We start from the raw sequence: 18,401 nt of genomic DNA, 5'->3' as shown, positions 1-18,401 counted from the left end.
ATGAGTTTTTCTTCAGCTCTGGGACCGTAAAGGTAAAGGTAAAGGACCCCTGACAGTTAATTCCAGTCGCAAACGACTCTGGTGCTCATTCGCTTTACTGACCAAGGGAGCTGATGTTTGTCTGCAGACAGTTTTTCTGGGTCATGTGGCCAGCATGACTAAGCCACTTCTGGTGAAACCAGAGCATCACACGGAAACGCCGTTTACCTTCCCGCCAGATACCTATTTATCTACTTGCACTTTGACGTGCTTTCGAACTGCTAGGTTGGCAGGAGCTGGCACCGAGCAATGGGAGTTCACCCCGTCGCAGGGATTCAAACCGCTGACCTTCCGAACGGCAAGCCCTAGGCTCAGAGGTTTAGACCACAAATACAGATTGTATAGCAACCAGAAAGACTTCCACACAATCACACAGCCACAGGCAACCATGTTGTGCTAAGGTAGTTTCCTTTCCCAGTGTGGCATGCCCACTCTTCTAGCAGCGCTGAGCAAGGAGTGTGAGGAAAACTCACCAGGAAATATCAAGTACAAATGGAAACTTGTCACCCACAGGCCCAGTAATCTATCTCAAGCTGTTGGAACTTGAGTACACCTTAGCAACAAAGAACACTGTACTTTAGGCTGAGGGTGTTACAGTTCTTTTTCATTTCATTTCACTTTTAATTTGTATACCATCTTTCTATAATACTATACACAAGGCAGCTTACAAGCTGAAGAAACAATAAAACAGACAGCAAAGATCACACATGTAATAACAACCTGATGCGATACAAAAAAGTCACAAAAACTTTAAAATAACTTAAAGCAATATTCCATAATCTATTAGACTGTAATAGTAAAGGTAAAGATACCCCTGACCATTAGGTCCAGTCGCGAACGACTCTTGGGTTGTGGCACTTATCTCGCTTTATTGGCCGAGGGAGCCGGCGTACAGCTTCCAGGTCATGTGGCCAGCATGACTAAGCCTCTTCTGGCGAAGAAGAGCAGCACACGGAAACGCTGTTTACCTTCCCGGTGGTATTTATCTACTTGCACTTTGATGTGCTTTTGAACTGCTAGGTGGGCAGGAGCTGGGACCGAACAATGGGAGCTCACCCCGTTGCGGGGATTCAAACTGCTGACCTTCTGATCGGCAAGCCCTAGGCTCTGTGGTTTAGACCACAGTGCTACCCGTGTCCCAGAATATAATAGCAAACAGTAAAATTAAATAACAGTAAATAATAATTAAACAGTTAACACTTATCGGTTACAATAATGAATTACTGAACTACTGTATAATCAATATACAAACTGATTGTTTTTATTATCCTTCTGAACTATAAGGAAAGGGGTGTCTCACCTAGAGAAAGGCTTAATAATTAATAGGTATTTTGGAATAACTGCAATAAAGTTGTAGTTTTAAAAAGCTGGTTTATTTTGGGCACTTCTTTGCTTAATACAGCACTCCATATATTATCATTGTCACAATTACTCGGATTATTTACTGTGGGGTAATGTGGCTTATATGGGTTTTCACGCATGTTCTAAAGGCGCACAAGTCTCAGCTCTATTTAAAAGGTCAGGCCATTTTTCCTGATGGTGACAGTTAAATACCTTGGCACGATGAGGATGCTTTCCTATTGCCTGAGTGCAAAACCACATAAAACAGTGGACTGGACACATCCTAAGTTTGTAAGAATCCAACTCTTTGGTTTTGCATCAAACAGCAAACTAGGGTGACATAGACAGTATTTCCAACTGGTATTTCAAAGTTTACTCACCTTAGCGTTTGGAACTCTATGCATCAGATGCAAAGCCAAAAGGAAAATCAGCCAACCAACAACAATCATTGTACAGTTTCTCAGAGTTTTCCCACTTACGGAATGTGACTTGATATGGCTAATTTTTAAGGACAAAAGAAAATCACCTTTCAGCTGATTTTAGGCAGCTCAGTACTTTGGCTTTCTTGGTGGCTGTTTGTGATGAGCCAGAGTGTGCAATGAACTAGATTGTGACATCATTTGTTATGTAACAATTGACTCAACCAGCATGACATCAGCAAAATAGTTTCTCTGATAGAACCAAAGGCATTTCAGATAGATACGAGAGTTACAAAAGTTTGTGTTTAAATATACTATTTCATTTTGGTTTGGAGTTTTTATAAGCTACATTTACTTTGTGGCGGGGGGGGGGGGTTAGTTACAAATCAGATACAGTACAAAATTTAAAAGCTTAAGTTTCCTTAAGTTACTGGTTCCCAATGTTTTCCCCTCTTGGGAGTTGTCAGCCAATCAACTTCAGTATTCTTTCCTACTGGCCACCAGGTCCATGCAGAGGGGAGGGGCAGCAAGGTACACTTGCCCTGGGCCATGGGAAGGCTAAGCCAACCAAGAAGACCTCACCAGGGACCGGCTGGTGCAATGGGCATAACAAGCAGAGTAGCTTGTTATTGGGACTGCTGTCATTGTGCTATTTTGTGATGCATATTCTCTTTTCTTACCAACTATAGCTCCATTCATGCTGCGGAAATTTGTATCTTAACACATCTCCTCCCATTGGAGTGTAAAAAAGCAGAGTAAGCATGAAGGAGGGTGAGACGTTGAAAAGTAAAAAGGTGAAGGGAGTATGGAATGGTTATGGGGTTTTGACCAGCACTGGTGTTTTCTGGTGTTCCTTTCAAAGCTAATCTCTTGTGGTCTCTCATGAACCAAGTTGTGGCTATAGAAGCTGTTACGTTCCATATCTGAGCAGAACATGAATCAGCACAGAAGAGAATCTGGCTGATGGGATCTTCCCCCAACGAAACTGCCTTGCTTCAATAAGTAGAATCTTGAATTAACTTTTACCCTAATCACAACATTATGGCTTGATTTTTCTTCCACAGAGCTTTACAAAAGAACAAGCCAGGCTGCTGCCCCAAAAGTTGCCCTATGGGCCATTTCTGGGAATTTGGACCTAAGAAGAGCCTGCTGGATCAGGCCAGTGACCCATATACTGCAGCATCCTCTTGTCATTGTGGGCAACCAGGTGCCTGTGGGAAACATGCAAGCAGGATTCGAGCATGAGCAACTCTTCCCTCATGTGGCTTTGCTGCCTCCCAACTACAGAGGCAAAGCATAGCCATCCTGGCTCATTGCCATCGACAGCTGAATTGTCTCGCTTGGGAGGATGTGGGTTCTCCTTCCTTGAAGGTTTTTAAGCAGAGCCATTCATGTACACCCAGGGCCTTTTCAGTATTGGCCCCAACTTGGTGGAACGCTCTTTCACAGGAGACCAGGGCCCTGCGGGATTTGTCATCTTTCCGCAGGACCTGCAAGACAGAGCTGTTCCGCCTGGCCTTTGGGTTGGACTTAGTCTGACCCCTGTGTTTTCCTCCCTCATGGCTTGGATTTATGGACTACTTAAAATCAGGCTGCATTTTAAACTTAAATTTTAAATTTTAATACTGTATTTTAATCTGTATTTTAATCAATTGCTTTTTATGTTTTATTGTAATTTTGTTGGTGTGAGCCGCCCTGAGCCTGGTTTTGACTGGGGAGGGCGGGGTATAAATAAAAATTTATTATTATTATTATTATTATTAAAGATTCCTGCATTGCAGGGGGGTTGCACTAGATGGCCCTTGGGGTCCCTTCCAACTCTACAATTCTGTGATAGCCCTCTCCTCCATGAATTTGTCCAATCCTCTCTGAAAGCCATCTAGGTTAGTGGCCATGACTGTCTCCTGTGGGCAATGGAAAACACCTTTTGAAATGATATATAATGAATTGAAAAGGATGTTAAAAATAATGTTTGTAAAAAAAAAAAAAAGCTTTTCTTTTGGGAGTTATAGGGACAGAACTACCTAAGCTGTACAGAAACTTAAGTTACAGGGAACCAGGCAGAGGGCCTTCTTGGTAGTGGCACCCGCCCTGTGGAATGCCCTCCCACCAGATGTCAAAGAGAAAAACAACTACAGTACCAGACTTTTAGAAGACATCTGAAGGCAGCCCTGTTTAGGGAAGCTTTTAATGTTTAATAGATTATTACATTTTAATGTTCTGTTCTGTTGGAAGCCGCCCATAATGGCTGGGGAAATGAATTATTACTATTATTATTATTATTACGGTATTATTATTATTCATGTATGCTACTACAGCGGCAAGAATGTTACTCGCCCAAACATAGAAAGAAGCAGAAGTCCCAGCAAAGGAAGAATGGATACAAAAACTTTTGGAATAGGCAAAAATGAAGAAACTTACTGGAAGAATAAGAAATCAAGATAACAAACTTTTTTATAAAACAATGGAAATGGTTTAATGATTATTTACAGATAAGCTGTAAACAGATAAGAACATTGGTAGGATTCTTGTAATAACCTGCAGTTTTATAAGAGCATATATTTAAAGTAGATGAATAAATCAGCAAATTACCGTAAGTTAATTTGGATATGCAGAAGATATTAAAAATAAATTTAAGGAACCGCAGAAAGAGGGGGAAGGAAGTCAAGTTTGGAAATGTTAAAATGATGGTAAAATTAGTGAAATGTGAAAAACATAAATAAAATTAAAAAGAAAAGAAAAAGACCTTTGGATCCTTTCCAAGGGAGAGACCCCCCCTTCCAGAGCCACTTAAGGTGTGCAGCAGATGTTGCAGGACTGCAACTCCCTGGCTATGCTGGCTCAGATATTTTGGAGCCCAATGACGCTTGGAGCGCCACCGTTTCCCCATCTCTGCTTTCCGCAAAATCCCTAGAGCCAGTCAGGTCGCAACTCTGAGCCTAAACGCTGCACCGCCTCTGTCACCACGAGGTTCAAGCAGTGCTGGATTTAGTTATAAGCTAAACAAGCTATAACTATAGCTTAGGGCCCCACTCTCTTGGGGGCTCCACCCAAAAATAAAAGGGAAAAAACCCTGGGTGTACATTTCCTAATATAAGATAAAAAAACTAATAAAATAAAACCTGCATACAGCAACAGTGTTTTGTGTTGTGTAGGCTCCTATGATGTAAGTAATGGGCCACGGCTGCTAGCCTGCTCCCTAAAATACCACTGGTTTCCTCATGTCTATCAACAGGGACGCAGGTGGCACTGAGGTCTAAACCACTGAGCCTAGGGCTTGCCAATCAGAAGGTCGGCAGTTTGAATGCCTGCAATGGGGTGAGCTCCTGTTATTCGGTCCCAGCTCCTGCCCACCTAGCAGTTTGAAAGCACGTCAATGTGCAAGTAGATAAATAGGTATCACTCCGACGGGAAGGTAAACGGTGTTTCCGTGCACTGCCTGGTTCGCCAGAAGCGTCTTTGTCATGCTGTCCACATGACCCGGAAAAACTGTCTGCGGACAAACGTAGGCTCCCTCGACCAGTAAAGCAAGATGAGTGCGCAACCCCAGAGTCGTCCACGACTGGACCGAACTTATCAATAGGGTGGCGACATTCTGCATGGACTGGTTGCATGGCAAACATGTGCAAATGGCTTTAGATACCTATTAGGTCCATAAATTACCATATAGCGTATATTCAACACAGAAAACAAAGACAATTTGTTGTTGACAAAGGACAGCTGGACATCTAAAGGGCCCCATTACCTACAGTAGCTTAGGGCCTCATCAAACCTAAATCCGGCTCTGGGTTCAAGCGCAGGCCTCGCGCGTCGCCGGGAGAAGCAACCCGCTTCCCCACAAGGCGCGGCAGTCTACCTAAGCAAGGGGCGGGCCTGGGGAAAAGGAGGAACTGGGAGAGGCCGCGGGGTCGGCCGGCTCGCCTTTCCAGCCGCGCCAGCAGCAGGAAGCGGCGCTTGTTGGACCTCCTCGCGCGGGCCGCCGGCCATGGAGTTCTCCGAGGAGCAGCTGAGGAAGTGGCTGAGCAAGGCAAGGCGGGCGGCGGGATGGGCGGGCGCGGGCGCTTCTCTCCGCGCGCCAGGTGGGCGGCCCGAGGGAACGACTCCTCCTGGCTTCCCACGGGCGCCGCTTTGCCGCCGAGTCACTCGGGATCTCACCCGATTAAGACGCTTTTTGCAAGCTGCCTGCCTGCTCCCCACAAGTTATATAGGGTTGCAACATGGCCGTGGCTGAGGGTGGCTCTTTAGACTGCCAAAATATGTGTGCCAACGCTGCCGGCAGGGATGTAAGCAAGGCCTCATTGTTGGGTGTATTTAGGGCACAGGCTTCTGCATGCAGCGCTTCTAAGTCAGCTGCCCTAGAAATGCAGAACTTGTTCCTTGACGCAGGATGTAGGGATCTCTAGAAACCTATCGCACATCAGCCCTAGTTGTTATTCAGGAGGGTCACAGGTTCCCCATCTCTGCAGAATCCTATGTATGTTGGCTCGGAAGGAAGCCCAGTCTTCCGTGTGTTAAATACGTGTCATCTGTGTTGCAATTATGATGGCAATAATGTTTGGAAGGTGACTTTAAGCCATGGCTGCCATGCCAATGAAGAACTGGGAGTGCACTTAGAGTCATATGACATCAAGTGACTGACAGCTCTTCCTACCTGTTCAACTAGCCCTGTGTAGTAAGGTTACCAGATTATTTTTTTCAATGAATCCGGGGACATTTTTCAAGTCGAATTCAGTGGATTTTGTCAGGGGACTGATTTGTAAATCTGTCGACTGCCCCCAGGAAACGGGGACGTCTGGTAACCTTACTGGGGAGGGTTTGCCAATTCTGGATCTGGCCCGATTCGATTCCCCACCCCTGCTTTACATACTTAAAAGTGGTGTGTGCATGTTTTAAAGAACAAATATAAGCAGAATTTTATCCATAGTGCTTTAACTCAATGCACATCGGAAAAGGTACTGCTAACAAAGGTGTAATTAAAGGAAGGTGCAGTCACTCTAATAAATGCAGATCTACACAGCATGACTTTCACATGGGAATGGGCTGTATTGATACTGAAGCGAATTAGGTTTCCAGTTCAGAAGAATCAGTGGTTTAGACTTCTAATTTCAGCTGTGGGGCTAAATTGCTTAATAACAATGCCAAGTTTTAAAGGCAGGGTGCATCAATATAAAATTGCTTAAAAGAATAAAATAATCCGTGTTCCCTCTCCAGTATAAATTCCGAGATCTGACCATAGAAGAACTGAAGAGCGTACATGAGTTGTACCCAAACACCACATTTGCCATGAATACCTACAGTAAGAGTAACGTCTATTATTTTGGCCCATTGGAAAAATAACTGTGTGAGAATGTCGTTGTTTTGTATAGTAATTAATATAAAAGTTTGAATAGCAGTCAATGCAAGTAATTTCAAGTAAGGAATTCAACTCCAGTTACTTATGTTCATTATTGACAATATTACCTGCAGCACAATCCTGTGTATGTTTACTAGAAAGTAAGCCCACAGTATTCAGTAGGGCTTACTCCCAAGTGTGTGTGCTTTACCTTGTGTAAAAATTTTAACATTCAACAGTTAAGTCAGGCATCCCCAAACTCTGCCCTACAGCTGTTTTGGGACTACAACTCCCATCATCCCTAGCTAACAGAACCAGTGGTCAGGGATGATGGGAGTTGTAGTCCCAAAACAGCTGGAAGGCTGAGTTTGGGGGTCCCTGAATTAAGTAATTACTTTACTGTTGCTCCTTTATGAAGTTTGGGGTGGTAGAGTGAGCTTTGTATTGGTTTGCTGCTATTTGCTGCCAGAAATGAAAATAAAGCAAATGGCAGCAAACCAATGAAGTTGTTTTATTTTCCTTTCTGGCTGTCTTGTATTTTACATGCTCTTTTTATTTTGCTGTCATGATTTCTTTGTTGTTTTAAAAAGACTGGTGGTGTATAAATGTTTAAAATAATTACTTATCTGGCTCTGATATCAGGTGTTAATAAAGCAGTATTATTGGTAACAAAATAATGACAAAAATTTAAAGATGGTGGGGATGTGCCACTTATGTGACCTCCCTCTGGCTGTGTCCTGCTGCATACTGAGATGGAGACCTCCACAGTACCAGCCTGCTGACAGGAATGCCGGATACACTCCCCCAGTGCATTTGCACTGTGCCAACCTTAGCAGCGCCTTGCCCCACCCCCCACCCCCGTCACAGTACACAGCAGCTGTGCAAACAGAGAGTGCTCAAGTGAGAAGGGCAGTCTCACTGTGCTGTCTGGTACTGAAAAAATGTCATCTATACGCCAGGGGTAGGCAACCTAAGGCCTGGGGGCCGGATGCGGCCCAATTGCCTTCTCAATCCAGACCGTCCACATCCAGAATCAGTGTGTTTTTACATGAGTAGAATGTGTCCATTTATTTAAAATGCATCTCTGGGTTATTTGTGGGGCATAAGAATTCGTTCATTTCCCCCCCCCCAAAAAAAAATATAGTCTGGCCCACCACATAGTCTGAGGGACGGTGGACCGGCCCACGGCTGGGAAAGGTTGCTGACCCCTGCTATACGCGCATACAAATTAATGTTCTGAACTTTAGCTTTTAAGGATGGTTCCCAGAAAGACCTTTTGAATTGTAGTGGCACTGTTCCAGTGAAATACCAGGGTAAGTTGTTCACTATATTTTTTTTGCTACCTAATAATACATTGGGAATTGCGAGTGGGATGGGATGTTTGGGGTGGGGTAGTACCTCTGGTAGGTGGCACATCATGCTCCCTCTGGGGAAGTTTGTCCACCTTTGGTTCCCACCCTTTACTCATCTTTCATTTGTGGCTCCTAGAAGCTGTCAGCATGCGACAGCAACCACAGCCCAGGAAACAACTTTGACTGGCCGGCTAAACCATGTGAGGACATGCGAAGCCAGGCTGCAGTGGATTGAGCAGACAAGACCAATAGTGGCTCTTAAAACCACAATAGAATAGACTAAAACAACTTAAAACTCATACAAGCTTTCTAAACATCTTGTTTAAATAAGAATGTCTTCAGCAGGCACTGAAAAGAATACAGTGACGACACCTGCTTGATATCAATAGTATATCATTTGTAAGCTGCCCTGGAAATATTTATATTGATGGCGTTATGTACTAAGCTTGGATCCTAGAACAAAAGGCAGGTAGGATCCTAGAATGCAGGAGAAGACCAATCAGGCTCCAGGAGGGAAGCAGAATCAGCCAATCAGATGGGACTCGCTGTGTAAATAATGTATATAAAAGCCTGAGGTTTGGAGGGAAATTCTACCACTGTTTTACAAGCTGCAATAAAGAGCATGAAATCACTGCAGGACTCCGAGTATATTTCAGATGGGCCGCATATACATTCTTTAAATAAGTAAATATATCTTTCTAATAGAGTGTCCAATAGCAACTCTTGTTCAAGAGCAGGTACAAAAGGTCTTCCTGCTTCCATTATTCAGGCTGCTGAAACAATGAGAAACCAGGAGTGGATTTTTTCCGTGTGAAAAGACTGTGAACTCAGTTCTGGCATTTAAAATAAATTCCTGGACTGTATATGTTTGCCTTCTTAGCCTATGGCTCCAGATCATGGACCTTGCGGTTCTAGTGAAAAACAAAGTACAATAGATCCTACAATATGTCCACTCATGTGTAAAATTTAAGAAGTATACATGACCAGTCAAGAAGCAGTGGTTGTTGATAATTGCTTATGTTTTGTATTTTGACAGGTAATTCGTACAACATTCCAATTTTCCTATGGATTTTAGATTCTCATCCTTTTACTCCTCCAATCTGCTTCTTAAAGCCCACTGCAAACATGGGGATTTCTGTAGGAAAGCATGTAGATGCCCGGGGAAGGATATACTTGCCCTATCTACAAAAATGGAGTCATGTAAGGGATGTCTGTGCATATCATGTAAAATAGTATTATTGCTTTACTAAAAATCAGTTTACAGAGTTTGTCTTAGTCGTAATTTAATGTCATCCATATTGTGTACCTTACAGTAATTGTATAAAAACATGAGCTGTCATCATGCCAGAGAGAAAGTAGAGGCTATTTTATTGGACTAGCAAAGGTTGTGTGTATTTGTAGTGATGGCCTGCGGGTTCTCTGTCGGCAGAGGTATGGCCAACCAACGTTATTGCAGGGGGCAGTGTTTTGCCTAACAGTGCCCCCAAACAAAGTGCTTTACTTTTTCATTTCTATGAATGAATGGCAAAAATCTCACTTGCAAAGGAAAAGGCACTATGAGTTCCCCACTGGGATGGGTCATGACCCTCTTACGTTCCTAGCCCTGTAAGAAAGGCCTGCTCCTTTCTGTCTAGCCCCTATCTTGATTCTGCTTCTCTGGGGAAAAGTTGATAACTGGCTTATGCAGCTTTGAACGGGAAAATTTGATAAGCCCTATACACAGTAATTGTACATAAAGTACTTCAGATTTTCAGTCCTTTTAGGCATGTGGAGAGCTGCCTTTTCTTTTCCTTTTAAGACATTTTTGTTCATAGAATGTTTGTTATCTAAAATTGTGGTACCAGACCACACTAAAGGCTCTGGTACTGACATATAATCTCCTCTACAGCTTTGGACCAGGAGGTTCCATGAAAGACCACATAGCCCTTTACACACACAGTGGGTGGCTGTGTTTCACAGGAGAGTCTCTAAAACAGGCATCCCCAAACTTTGGCCCTCCAGATGTTTTGGACTACAATTCCCATCTTCCCCGACCACTGGTCCTGTTAGCTAGGGATTATGGGAGTTGTAGGCCAAAACATCTGGAGGGCCGCAGTTTGGGAATGCCTGCTCTAAAATATCATAAGCCCACAGTAATTGAGAGCAGACATTTCAATGTGGCTGCTTCTCGTTTTGTGGAACAGCATGCATGTTGAGATACAACAGGTGCCTGCTACCTGTAGTTTCCAGAAACAACTCAATACATTTTTGTTTCAAGAAGCTTTTCCAGCTGGATTTTTTGTTCTGTTTTGTTTTAAGTCTCTGCCTTGCATATTTTGTTGGTGGTGTTTAGGAACCTATTTTTAGTTGCTCTTGTAAACCACTTTAGGACTTATGTGAAAGGATATCATAATAAGATGAGGAGGAGGCTAATTGTTGTTATATATGTTTCAGCCACAGTCCATGATCATAGGGTTATTAAAGGAAATGAGTGCAAAATTTGAAGAGGAGCTCCCTCTGTTCTCATTATCATCTTCAGATGCAGCCAGACAGTCAGAGCTGCTCTCTTACATTGCAAAAATCACTGAAGGTATGCTGCATCATCTTTGGGAATTTGCTTTGGGCTTTCATTTAGGAGCCAAGTTCTGTACTGTATGCAGGATTCAGTCATTGATAAACGGTGGTCATTGAAGAACAATAGCAAGAGATGGCTATCATCCTCCCATTATCCCTGAAGCATCTGGCTGGCCATTGTGAGAAGCGGCTGAACTTTTGGTCTGATCCAACAGGGCTCTTCTTTGGTTTGAAGTTAGCGTTCATATGAAGAAGGCTGTACAATATGTTCTTGTCCTCCACAGGCCACCATAGTTTCAGTTAAACCTTTTTTGGTTGGTTTGTTCCATTAGACCCAGTCATTTTCCATGCAACTTTCCAAGTTGAGTGCATTTGTTTATATTAATGACTACATGTTATTTTAGGTGAAGACAACATTCAGTCCAAGGGAGAGGGAAAGAAAAATGATGGAGGATTTAACAAAGTTACAGTGATTGGAGCAGGTGATCTGGGCCTTGCTTGCGCACTGGCTATTTCAGCAAAGGTATATATATACTTTACGTGAAATGACCACTGTGACTGCTTCTGTAATGATTCCAAACTGGGATAAAATAATTATTCTTGGAAATATCTAGGAACGAACAACTAGTGCTCTCTTCTCCATGAAGTAGGTTTAAATTAAGATTGGAACCGATGGATTGCCTAAGCAATTAATAGTGCCATCTTGTGTGTCTTTATTCAGAGTAGGTGCCATACGCATTTACTTCGGAGCAGGCCTGTTGAACAGTGGGATGTATTTCTGAGTAAGCCTACAAAGGACTGTGCATTGAGGTTCTATTTGCATAACTTCTCAGCACATGGTAACCATAGCTTTTAGTTGGCACATGCTGTCTTAAACTGTGTATTTTCCAATAGCACCAACAGAATTCAGCCTGTATGGACTTTTAGCAGGCTAATATAAGCAGCTGGAAAGCTACTATCACAGTTGTTTTCAGCATGGATCTGCCACTCACCTGCTGCCCTGGTGAGGTTTAGATTGCTCTGTCAATCTCCAGGTATTTTGTCATGATCCAGGCATCCTAGCGATTTCTATGGAAGGGATTTCAGTGCATGTTTAATGCCTGCCAAATTGTGCCTGACCATCTTCAGGAGAGCCTGTCTGTTGGATCAAGCCAAAGGCCCATTTAGTCCAGCATCCTGTTCTCACGGGGGGACCCAGGTGACGCTGTGGGTTAAACCACAGAGTCTAGGGCTTGCTGATCAGAAGGTCGGCAGTTCGAATCCCTGCAACGGGGTGAGCTCCCGTTGCTCGGTCCCAGCTTCTGCCCACCTAGCAGTTCGAAAGCACATCAAAGTGCAAGTAGATAAATAGGGACCGCTCCGGCGGGAAGGTAAACGCCGTATCCATGTGCTGCACTGGTTCGCCAGAAGCAGCTTTGTCATGCTGGCCACATGACCCGGAAGCTGTCTGCGGACAAACGCCGGCTCCCTCAGCCTATAGAGCGAGATGAGCACCGCAACCCCAGAGTCGGACACGACTGGACCTGATGGTCAAGGGCCCCTTTACCTTTTACCTGTTCTCACAGTGGCCAATGCAATGGCTATGGGAAACCTGCAAGAAGGAGCAGAGCGGAGCAGCACTCTTCCCACTTTTGATTCAATTGGGATTCAGAGGCACATTGTCTCTAGCCGTGGCAACTTGATGCAAACAGATGTCTGGTGTGATGGGAGAGAATAGCCGTTGGCTTAAATTTAACAGCAGCTTATGTAGGAAATAGGATTGTATGTCAGCATTTAAAGAAATAAATCAGAGTTGTATTAAACCCTTTCAAAATACCATTCTATCTTTTCTCCACTGAACAATTACTTCTTTGCTTCCAATTTTTACCAGGGTGTTGCTGACAGAGTGGTTGTCTTGGATTGCTCAGAAAGTACAATGAAAGGAGTCGCTATGGATCTGGAAATCTTTGCCTTGCCTAACGTAGAAATCAGCAGAGGTATCATGCTAGTTTCTGAGGGGTGTGTGTGTCTGTGTGTGTGTCTGTGTCCCCCCTGCATGCTTTAAGTGAACTTTCTATGTAATTCTTGGAATCGTTGGTAAGAACATTTCACTCATAGCAATTATATTCCCAGAGAATGGTCTGAAAGTGCATGAAGGCACCATGTGATGAAGCTAAGGAAGTTTGAGTGTAGCCAGAGCCTGGATGGGAGACCACGTGTACAGATGGGTTCCATGATGAAAGAAAGGCAGGAGATAGATAGATGTGTGTGTGTGTGTGTGTGTGTGTGCGTGCGTGCGCGCGCACCCACACACCCACACACACATATGCCTGAGAAAGCTGTAGCACAGTGCTTAATTAGCGACTCCTTTTACACTCGTATGGGTCGTATCCAACACTGCTGTTCTGCTAACCCAGCAGACTTCTGCTTGCACACTCGAACTTTCCTGTCTTTTCCTCTGCAGCACCATCCTCTCGGTCGGAGGACCCTTTGGAGCAGATTCTGAGTGCACACGAGGGGAGGAGAGGAAGGGGGAGTCCCCCATTGCACAAGTTGAACTCCATGTGCACAACATTGGCTACGGCCCTGTATCTATAGATAAAACAAAAGTTTACCTGTCCAGTTCATGGACTTAAAAATAATAATGAAATAGGTCTTATACTCTGTCCTTGACATGTGCAGAAATTCTTTCTTTGTGTTCTTAGATTTTTCCGCCTCAGCAGGCTCAAAGCTGGTGGTGCTAACAGTGAATTCTTTAGGCAATGCTCAGTCCTATCTGGATGTTGTACAGAGCAATGTTGAACTGTTCAGAGGCATCATTCCTTCAGTAGCACATTATAGCCAACAAAGTGTACTGCTTGTGGCTTCTCAACCAGGTATGGCAGCGCTTACCTTTCTATGATTTATTGCTCCCTGGATATAACGTGTTTTGTAATGAATGTTCTCATACTTAATAAACCTGTTTCTTTACAGAGACTTCAGGGTGTTCTCTGTTTGCTATCTTGGGGTCAGGTATTGTGACAATGTAGAAAATTAGGCCAGAAAGTTCCCTTTTGTGGGTTGTGTATATCTTGACACACATAAGGAATGAGTCTTTTGGCATTTTCCTTTAGAGAAGTGAGTAACAGGAAAACTAGTACAGGTACTTCCCTGATTCAAGTTTCAAGAAAGGAGATTCCGACTGAACATCAGGAATAACTTTATGACATTAAATGCTGTTTGGCAGTACAACACACTCCTCTGAGAGGTGGTGGACTCTCCTTCCTTGGAGGTTTTTAAGCAGAGGTTGGGTGGCCACCTGTAATGTATGATCTAGTTGAGATTTGCAGGGGGGTGTCGACTAGATGACCTTAGGGTCACTTCCAACTCTGCAGTTCTATGGTTTTGTGATTGCAAATATTTGTGTACAGTACACGCATGTTTAGATGCGGCATGATTCATCTCACTTCTTAATCCGAAAGCACCAGGAAAAGTCTCACTAAAATCAGTAGGTCTTCCTTTTGAGCAAACATGCTTCTCGGGACATAAGTTCCGAGAGATGCCGGTGAAGAAACATGTGATTCCGAAGGATCAAAGCTTATCATCATGTTTGGCTGGAAACTAATAATAACCAGCAGAAATTAACTCTACCAAAACCAAATGTTGTAGAGTGTGATTGTGTTAACCAAATTTAGTGAAATATTTAATTATATTTAAGCAGTGCAAAAATAATGCACAGTCAAAACCATGTCTCTTCAGAAATAAGTACTGTTATATTAAATGGGCTTACTTCCAGGAAAGTGGGGTTAAGATTACAAATTTACTAAAACATCCTTCATGATATTTGTTGGAGGTGTTGCTATTGTTCTTGAAATGAATAGAATTACTGATATCCAGTCAACCCCACTGCCAAAAAGATGAATGATTACTTGATTGTAAACCTTTATGTTTTTTTTTACCTGAATACAAATTCATTTGCCCTTTTCAATGTATTTTTGTCAAATGTACAGTGGAAATAATGACCTATGTATCATGGAAGATGAGTGGATTTCCTAAAAGTCGGGTTATCGGGATTGGTTGTAATCTAGACTCTGTAAGATTCCAATACATTATTGCAAACCTATTGAAAGCCCAAATCAGAGGCAAAGATAATTGGATTGTTGGTGAACAAGGGGAAAACAAAGGTAAAAATGATGACTTACTATGCAGTTTAAGGGTACCACATGTGTACTTTGTATCAGAACATAATTTCAAAAAACGTTGTGCTTTTATTTTTTTAATAGAAATACTGTATATGGAGATATTTCAGTTTGAATTACTGTTATTTATTTAATGGATAGCTAAGACAAGAAGTCTTTGGCTCTGTTCCAGAGACAGCTTCTCCAATTCTATATTTTATGCTTACACTACATTGTGGTGGTGGCTGCTTTGTATTTGACTTCTCATGCAGTTTCTTTGTTTCTGTGTTTTCTGTACACCTGTGAGTTATGTACTCCTCTGAATAGAATCCTGCAATTGGTCTCTTTAAAGCAAAATGGAAAGCACATACTCTACAGAGAAATTATACCCAAGATAAAAATGCAAACGTTTCAAAAAAAACATGGATTGTAATTTTATCCTATTCAGTGGCAGCTTGGAGTGCTTCTAATTCAGTGACAAGTCATCAGGATGAAGACATAGCAAATCAAAATGCCCAGAATCTCTTAGCTAACAGGTAAAACACCTAAACATGTGGCAGTATGATCAGAAGTAAGTCCCATTGAGTTAACAGTTAACTGGGACTCATTCCAATATAAATGGATATAGGAATGCACCTAATTCTGAATTTTAATTTACACCCTAGTACAGTAATGTGATATGAAAGGGAAACTTTCATTATTGACCTATTAAACCCCACTTTTATTTGAACATGTTTTGCTCAGGCTACATATAAAAGACCAAGACCTCAAATTCTAGTTGAAGTCTTATCTGTCAGCAATGCTATTCTTAAAATACATACAGTATACTTTATTCAGGGTCTTGTACCTGAGAAAATAGCCCACTCCAGACAGCAAACACCTTAAACAATGAAGTAATGACTAAGGATGTTGGGAAGGGGCAGACACAAGAGTGGAAAATTCCTCACACAGGCTTTGCTGCTGGTCATAAAATTAGCAAGTAATGTACAGTAGTTAGCCTCTGCTTGGCTCAGGACCTGTTGCCATGAAAATGTAATCTACAGTGTATGTAACCATTTTGCTGTAACCTTTTGATTGGTCGAAAGCCATCACATGTATTCTGATGGTTTGTTCTTGGCTTAGCACTTGTGTTTTGTCTGAGGCAGACAAACCATGAGTCTGGGTTCAGATGCAGTACGAAGCAAAACAAACCATAGTTTTGCATGGCATAGCTAGTGTGGAAGTAGGACAATCATGGGAGGAGCAAAGCAGCTGCATTTTTTAAATGCAAGTACCCTCACGCTTGCTTGTTCACATTGAGACAGTTTGGCTAGCACAACATGTGAACAAGGCCACTACAAAAATGTGTAAGTGTGATGTATGGAGATTATAAAGGGGGCATATTGCTTGCTTTAAAAGGTGCATTGTAAATCCTGATTCTTTTGCTTTTATATAGAGCCATGGAAGTTCTGAAAGGAAGAGGCCAAAAATCCTGGTCTGTTGGTCTGTCAATAGCTGATCTGGCAGACAGTATATTGAATGATAAAAGGAAAGTACATTCCATATCAACGATGGTGAAGGTAAATACAGGACTGATCTGATTTTGGTTTTTTAGAATAGAGGAAACATTAACCTATGGGTCCCAGGAATTCTAATATACCCAATACTATGTTTTGCCTTTTCTAGGGATGTTACAATATAAACTCTGAAGTATTTTTAAGTGTGCCTTGTGCGCTTGGAATCAGTGGAGTGACTGAAGTCATCAAACTGCTGGATAAAGGTACTGTGGCACAGGAGCTTCAGTCCACGGCTGCCTCGATTCATGATCTTCAACAGCAGCTGAAACTCTGAATACTAGCTAGGCATAACTTGGTCTCTAAGATATTTGAGATTTGCAGAAAAGACACTATTGCCTAGGTGGCTGCTAAAGAAAGAATACCTCACAATGATGAAGCTTTGCTAAATTTGGAGTATATTTAATTATAGGGCATGCTAAAGACCATCTGTCAATGATTAGGCAAAATAGGATGGAAATATACAAATATAAACTTCTGTAACATGAAACAATTTTCCAAACTTTCTAGATCATGGGTTGTGTTTTTGCTGAATTTTGTACTCTTGGTTATATATGTAATGTAATGAAAAAAAACAGTATCTCTTCTTTTTCCTGTATTGAATGCACAACACTATATCAGAGCCATCACTATAATCACCACCAGCCCACTTCCTTTTCTAAGTTGCTGTAAATCTGCTGACAAGAGGTATCTTTTGCTATAGGTGGTACAGCACTGTCATCTTGTATTTACTATAGAGAACCAGTCTTTTATATACTGTATATATTACACATTGCTAAAGTCTAGACATAGATGGCCTGGCAGCAAGGTATTGCCTAAAATTAAGGGTCTATGTTTCAGCCAGGCAATTTATAACAGAATGTTTCTACCAGCAAATCATTGCAATAATTCACCTGAAGCTGAAATTTTGGGCATTTGAATTCTATTTGCTTAGCCTTAATGTGCCGGAAAATATTTTTCTGAACTTTTTGTATGAATCACCCAAAGATTTAGATATTGATTGGGGTGGGGTATATAAAAAAGAACCCTGCGCTGTTACATTGCTGCAGTATATAAAATGTGCATAGTTGTATGGTCTTCTTAAAGGCACTCTGGCCAAAATCCAAGAGGCTTGAGGTTCTGTGTGTTCACATCCTCCTTCCTGCGGCAGGTTCTCGTAGCTCCTGAAAAGCTACTCTGAAGGTTGGAGTACCCTCCAGTGCAGCTTGTGAATGAAGCAGCCGGGTGGAGCAGGAAATGTTTTGTTTCCCATATGCACACATTAGTGCTTTTGGCTCACATGGGAGGGCGTACTGGATTATTTACAAGATTTATAAATTGAATTGTATAGGCACTTTATATGGGGAGGACATTATAGAATACAGTAAGGCACAGGTAGTCACCATGGTTTAAATGAAATGCTCCCTTTATTCAGAATACAGTATGGTATTTTTTAAAAAGCTGATTCTTCTCCCTTTCCACTTTATCATGCTTTAAAATATAATAGATGAGAAAATAGTTATTAGATAGTATTAGCCAATGCTATTCCCAGGATCTAAATGATGATTTATGAATTTAGGGCAAAGAGGAGATGGAGTAATTTTTATTTCTATCTAATGAAGTAATCTGTTTTTATTTGGTCTTTTGTTAAAATAATTGTGACTTGGCCTGAGTCCTTAGGACAGGATGGGAAGAAA

The 18,401-nt window shown here is 42.2% G+C and overlaps 1 protein-coding gene across 3 annotated transcripts; it reads left to right on the top strand.

The window, feature by feature from the left end:
- Positions 1-5,691: 5,691 nt before the first annotated feature.
- On the top strand, positions 5,692-17,564 carry UEVLD (UEV and lactate/malate dehyrogenase domains). Of its 3 annotated transcripts, XM_035120669.2 has the most exons (12): positions 5,692-5,826; positions 7,011-7,095; positions 8,379-8,444; positions 9,520-9,683; positions 10,917-11,052; positions 11,441-11,559; positions 12,907-13,012; positions 13,721-13,891; positions 15,005-15,178; positions 15,621-15,708; positions 16,608-16,731; positions 16,838-17,564. In XM_035120669.2, the coding sequence occupies exons 1-12, from the start codon at positions 5,785-5,787 to the stop codon at positions 17,000-17,002; spliced, it is 1,440 nt and encodes a 479-aa protein (XP_034976560.2). In that variant the 5' UTR covers positions 5,692-5,784; the 3' UTR covers positions 17,003-17,564. The 3 variants fall into 3 exon arrangements, 2 of the variants coding, with proteins under 2 accessions (XP_034976560.2, XP_060132092.1); XR_004692860.2 differs by lacking the exon at positions 15,621-15,708 and having other exon boundaries at positions 16,838-16,862; XM_060276109.1 differs by lacking the exon at positions 8,379-8,444.
- The last annotated feature ends 837 nt before the right edge of the window (positions 17,565-18,401 follow it).

The sequence above is a fragment of the Zootoca vivipara genome, chromosome 1 (assembly GCF_963506605.1).
Source record: "Zootoca vivipara chromosome 1, rZooViv1.1, whole genome shotgun sequence".
In the NCBI taxonomy this organism is placed as follows: Eukaryota; Metazoa; Chordata; class Lepidosauria; order Squamata; family Lacertidae; genus Zootoca; species Zootoca vivipara.
This window is presented reverse-complemented; position numbering and strand designations above follow the sequence as displayed.

Bases quoted from the DNA above. Each gene is read 5' to 3' on its own strand.
- UEVLD (XM_035120669.2), top strand. From the start codon at position 5,785: ATGGAGTTCTCCGAGGAGCAGCTGAGGAAGTGGCTGAGCAAG. The intron at 9,684-10,916 runs GTAAGGGATGTC...TATATGTTTCAG, and splicing joins ATCTACAAAAATGGAGTCAT to CCACAGTCCATGATCATAGG. The intron at 11,053-11,440 runs GTATGCTGCATC...ATGTTATTTTAG, and splicing joins CATTGCAAAAATCACTGAAG to GTGAAGACAACATTCAGTCC.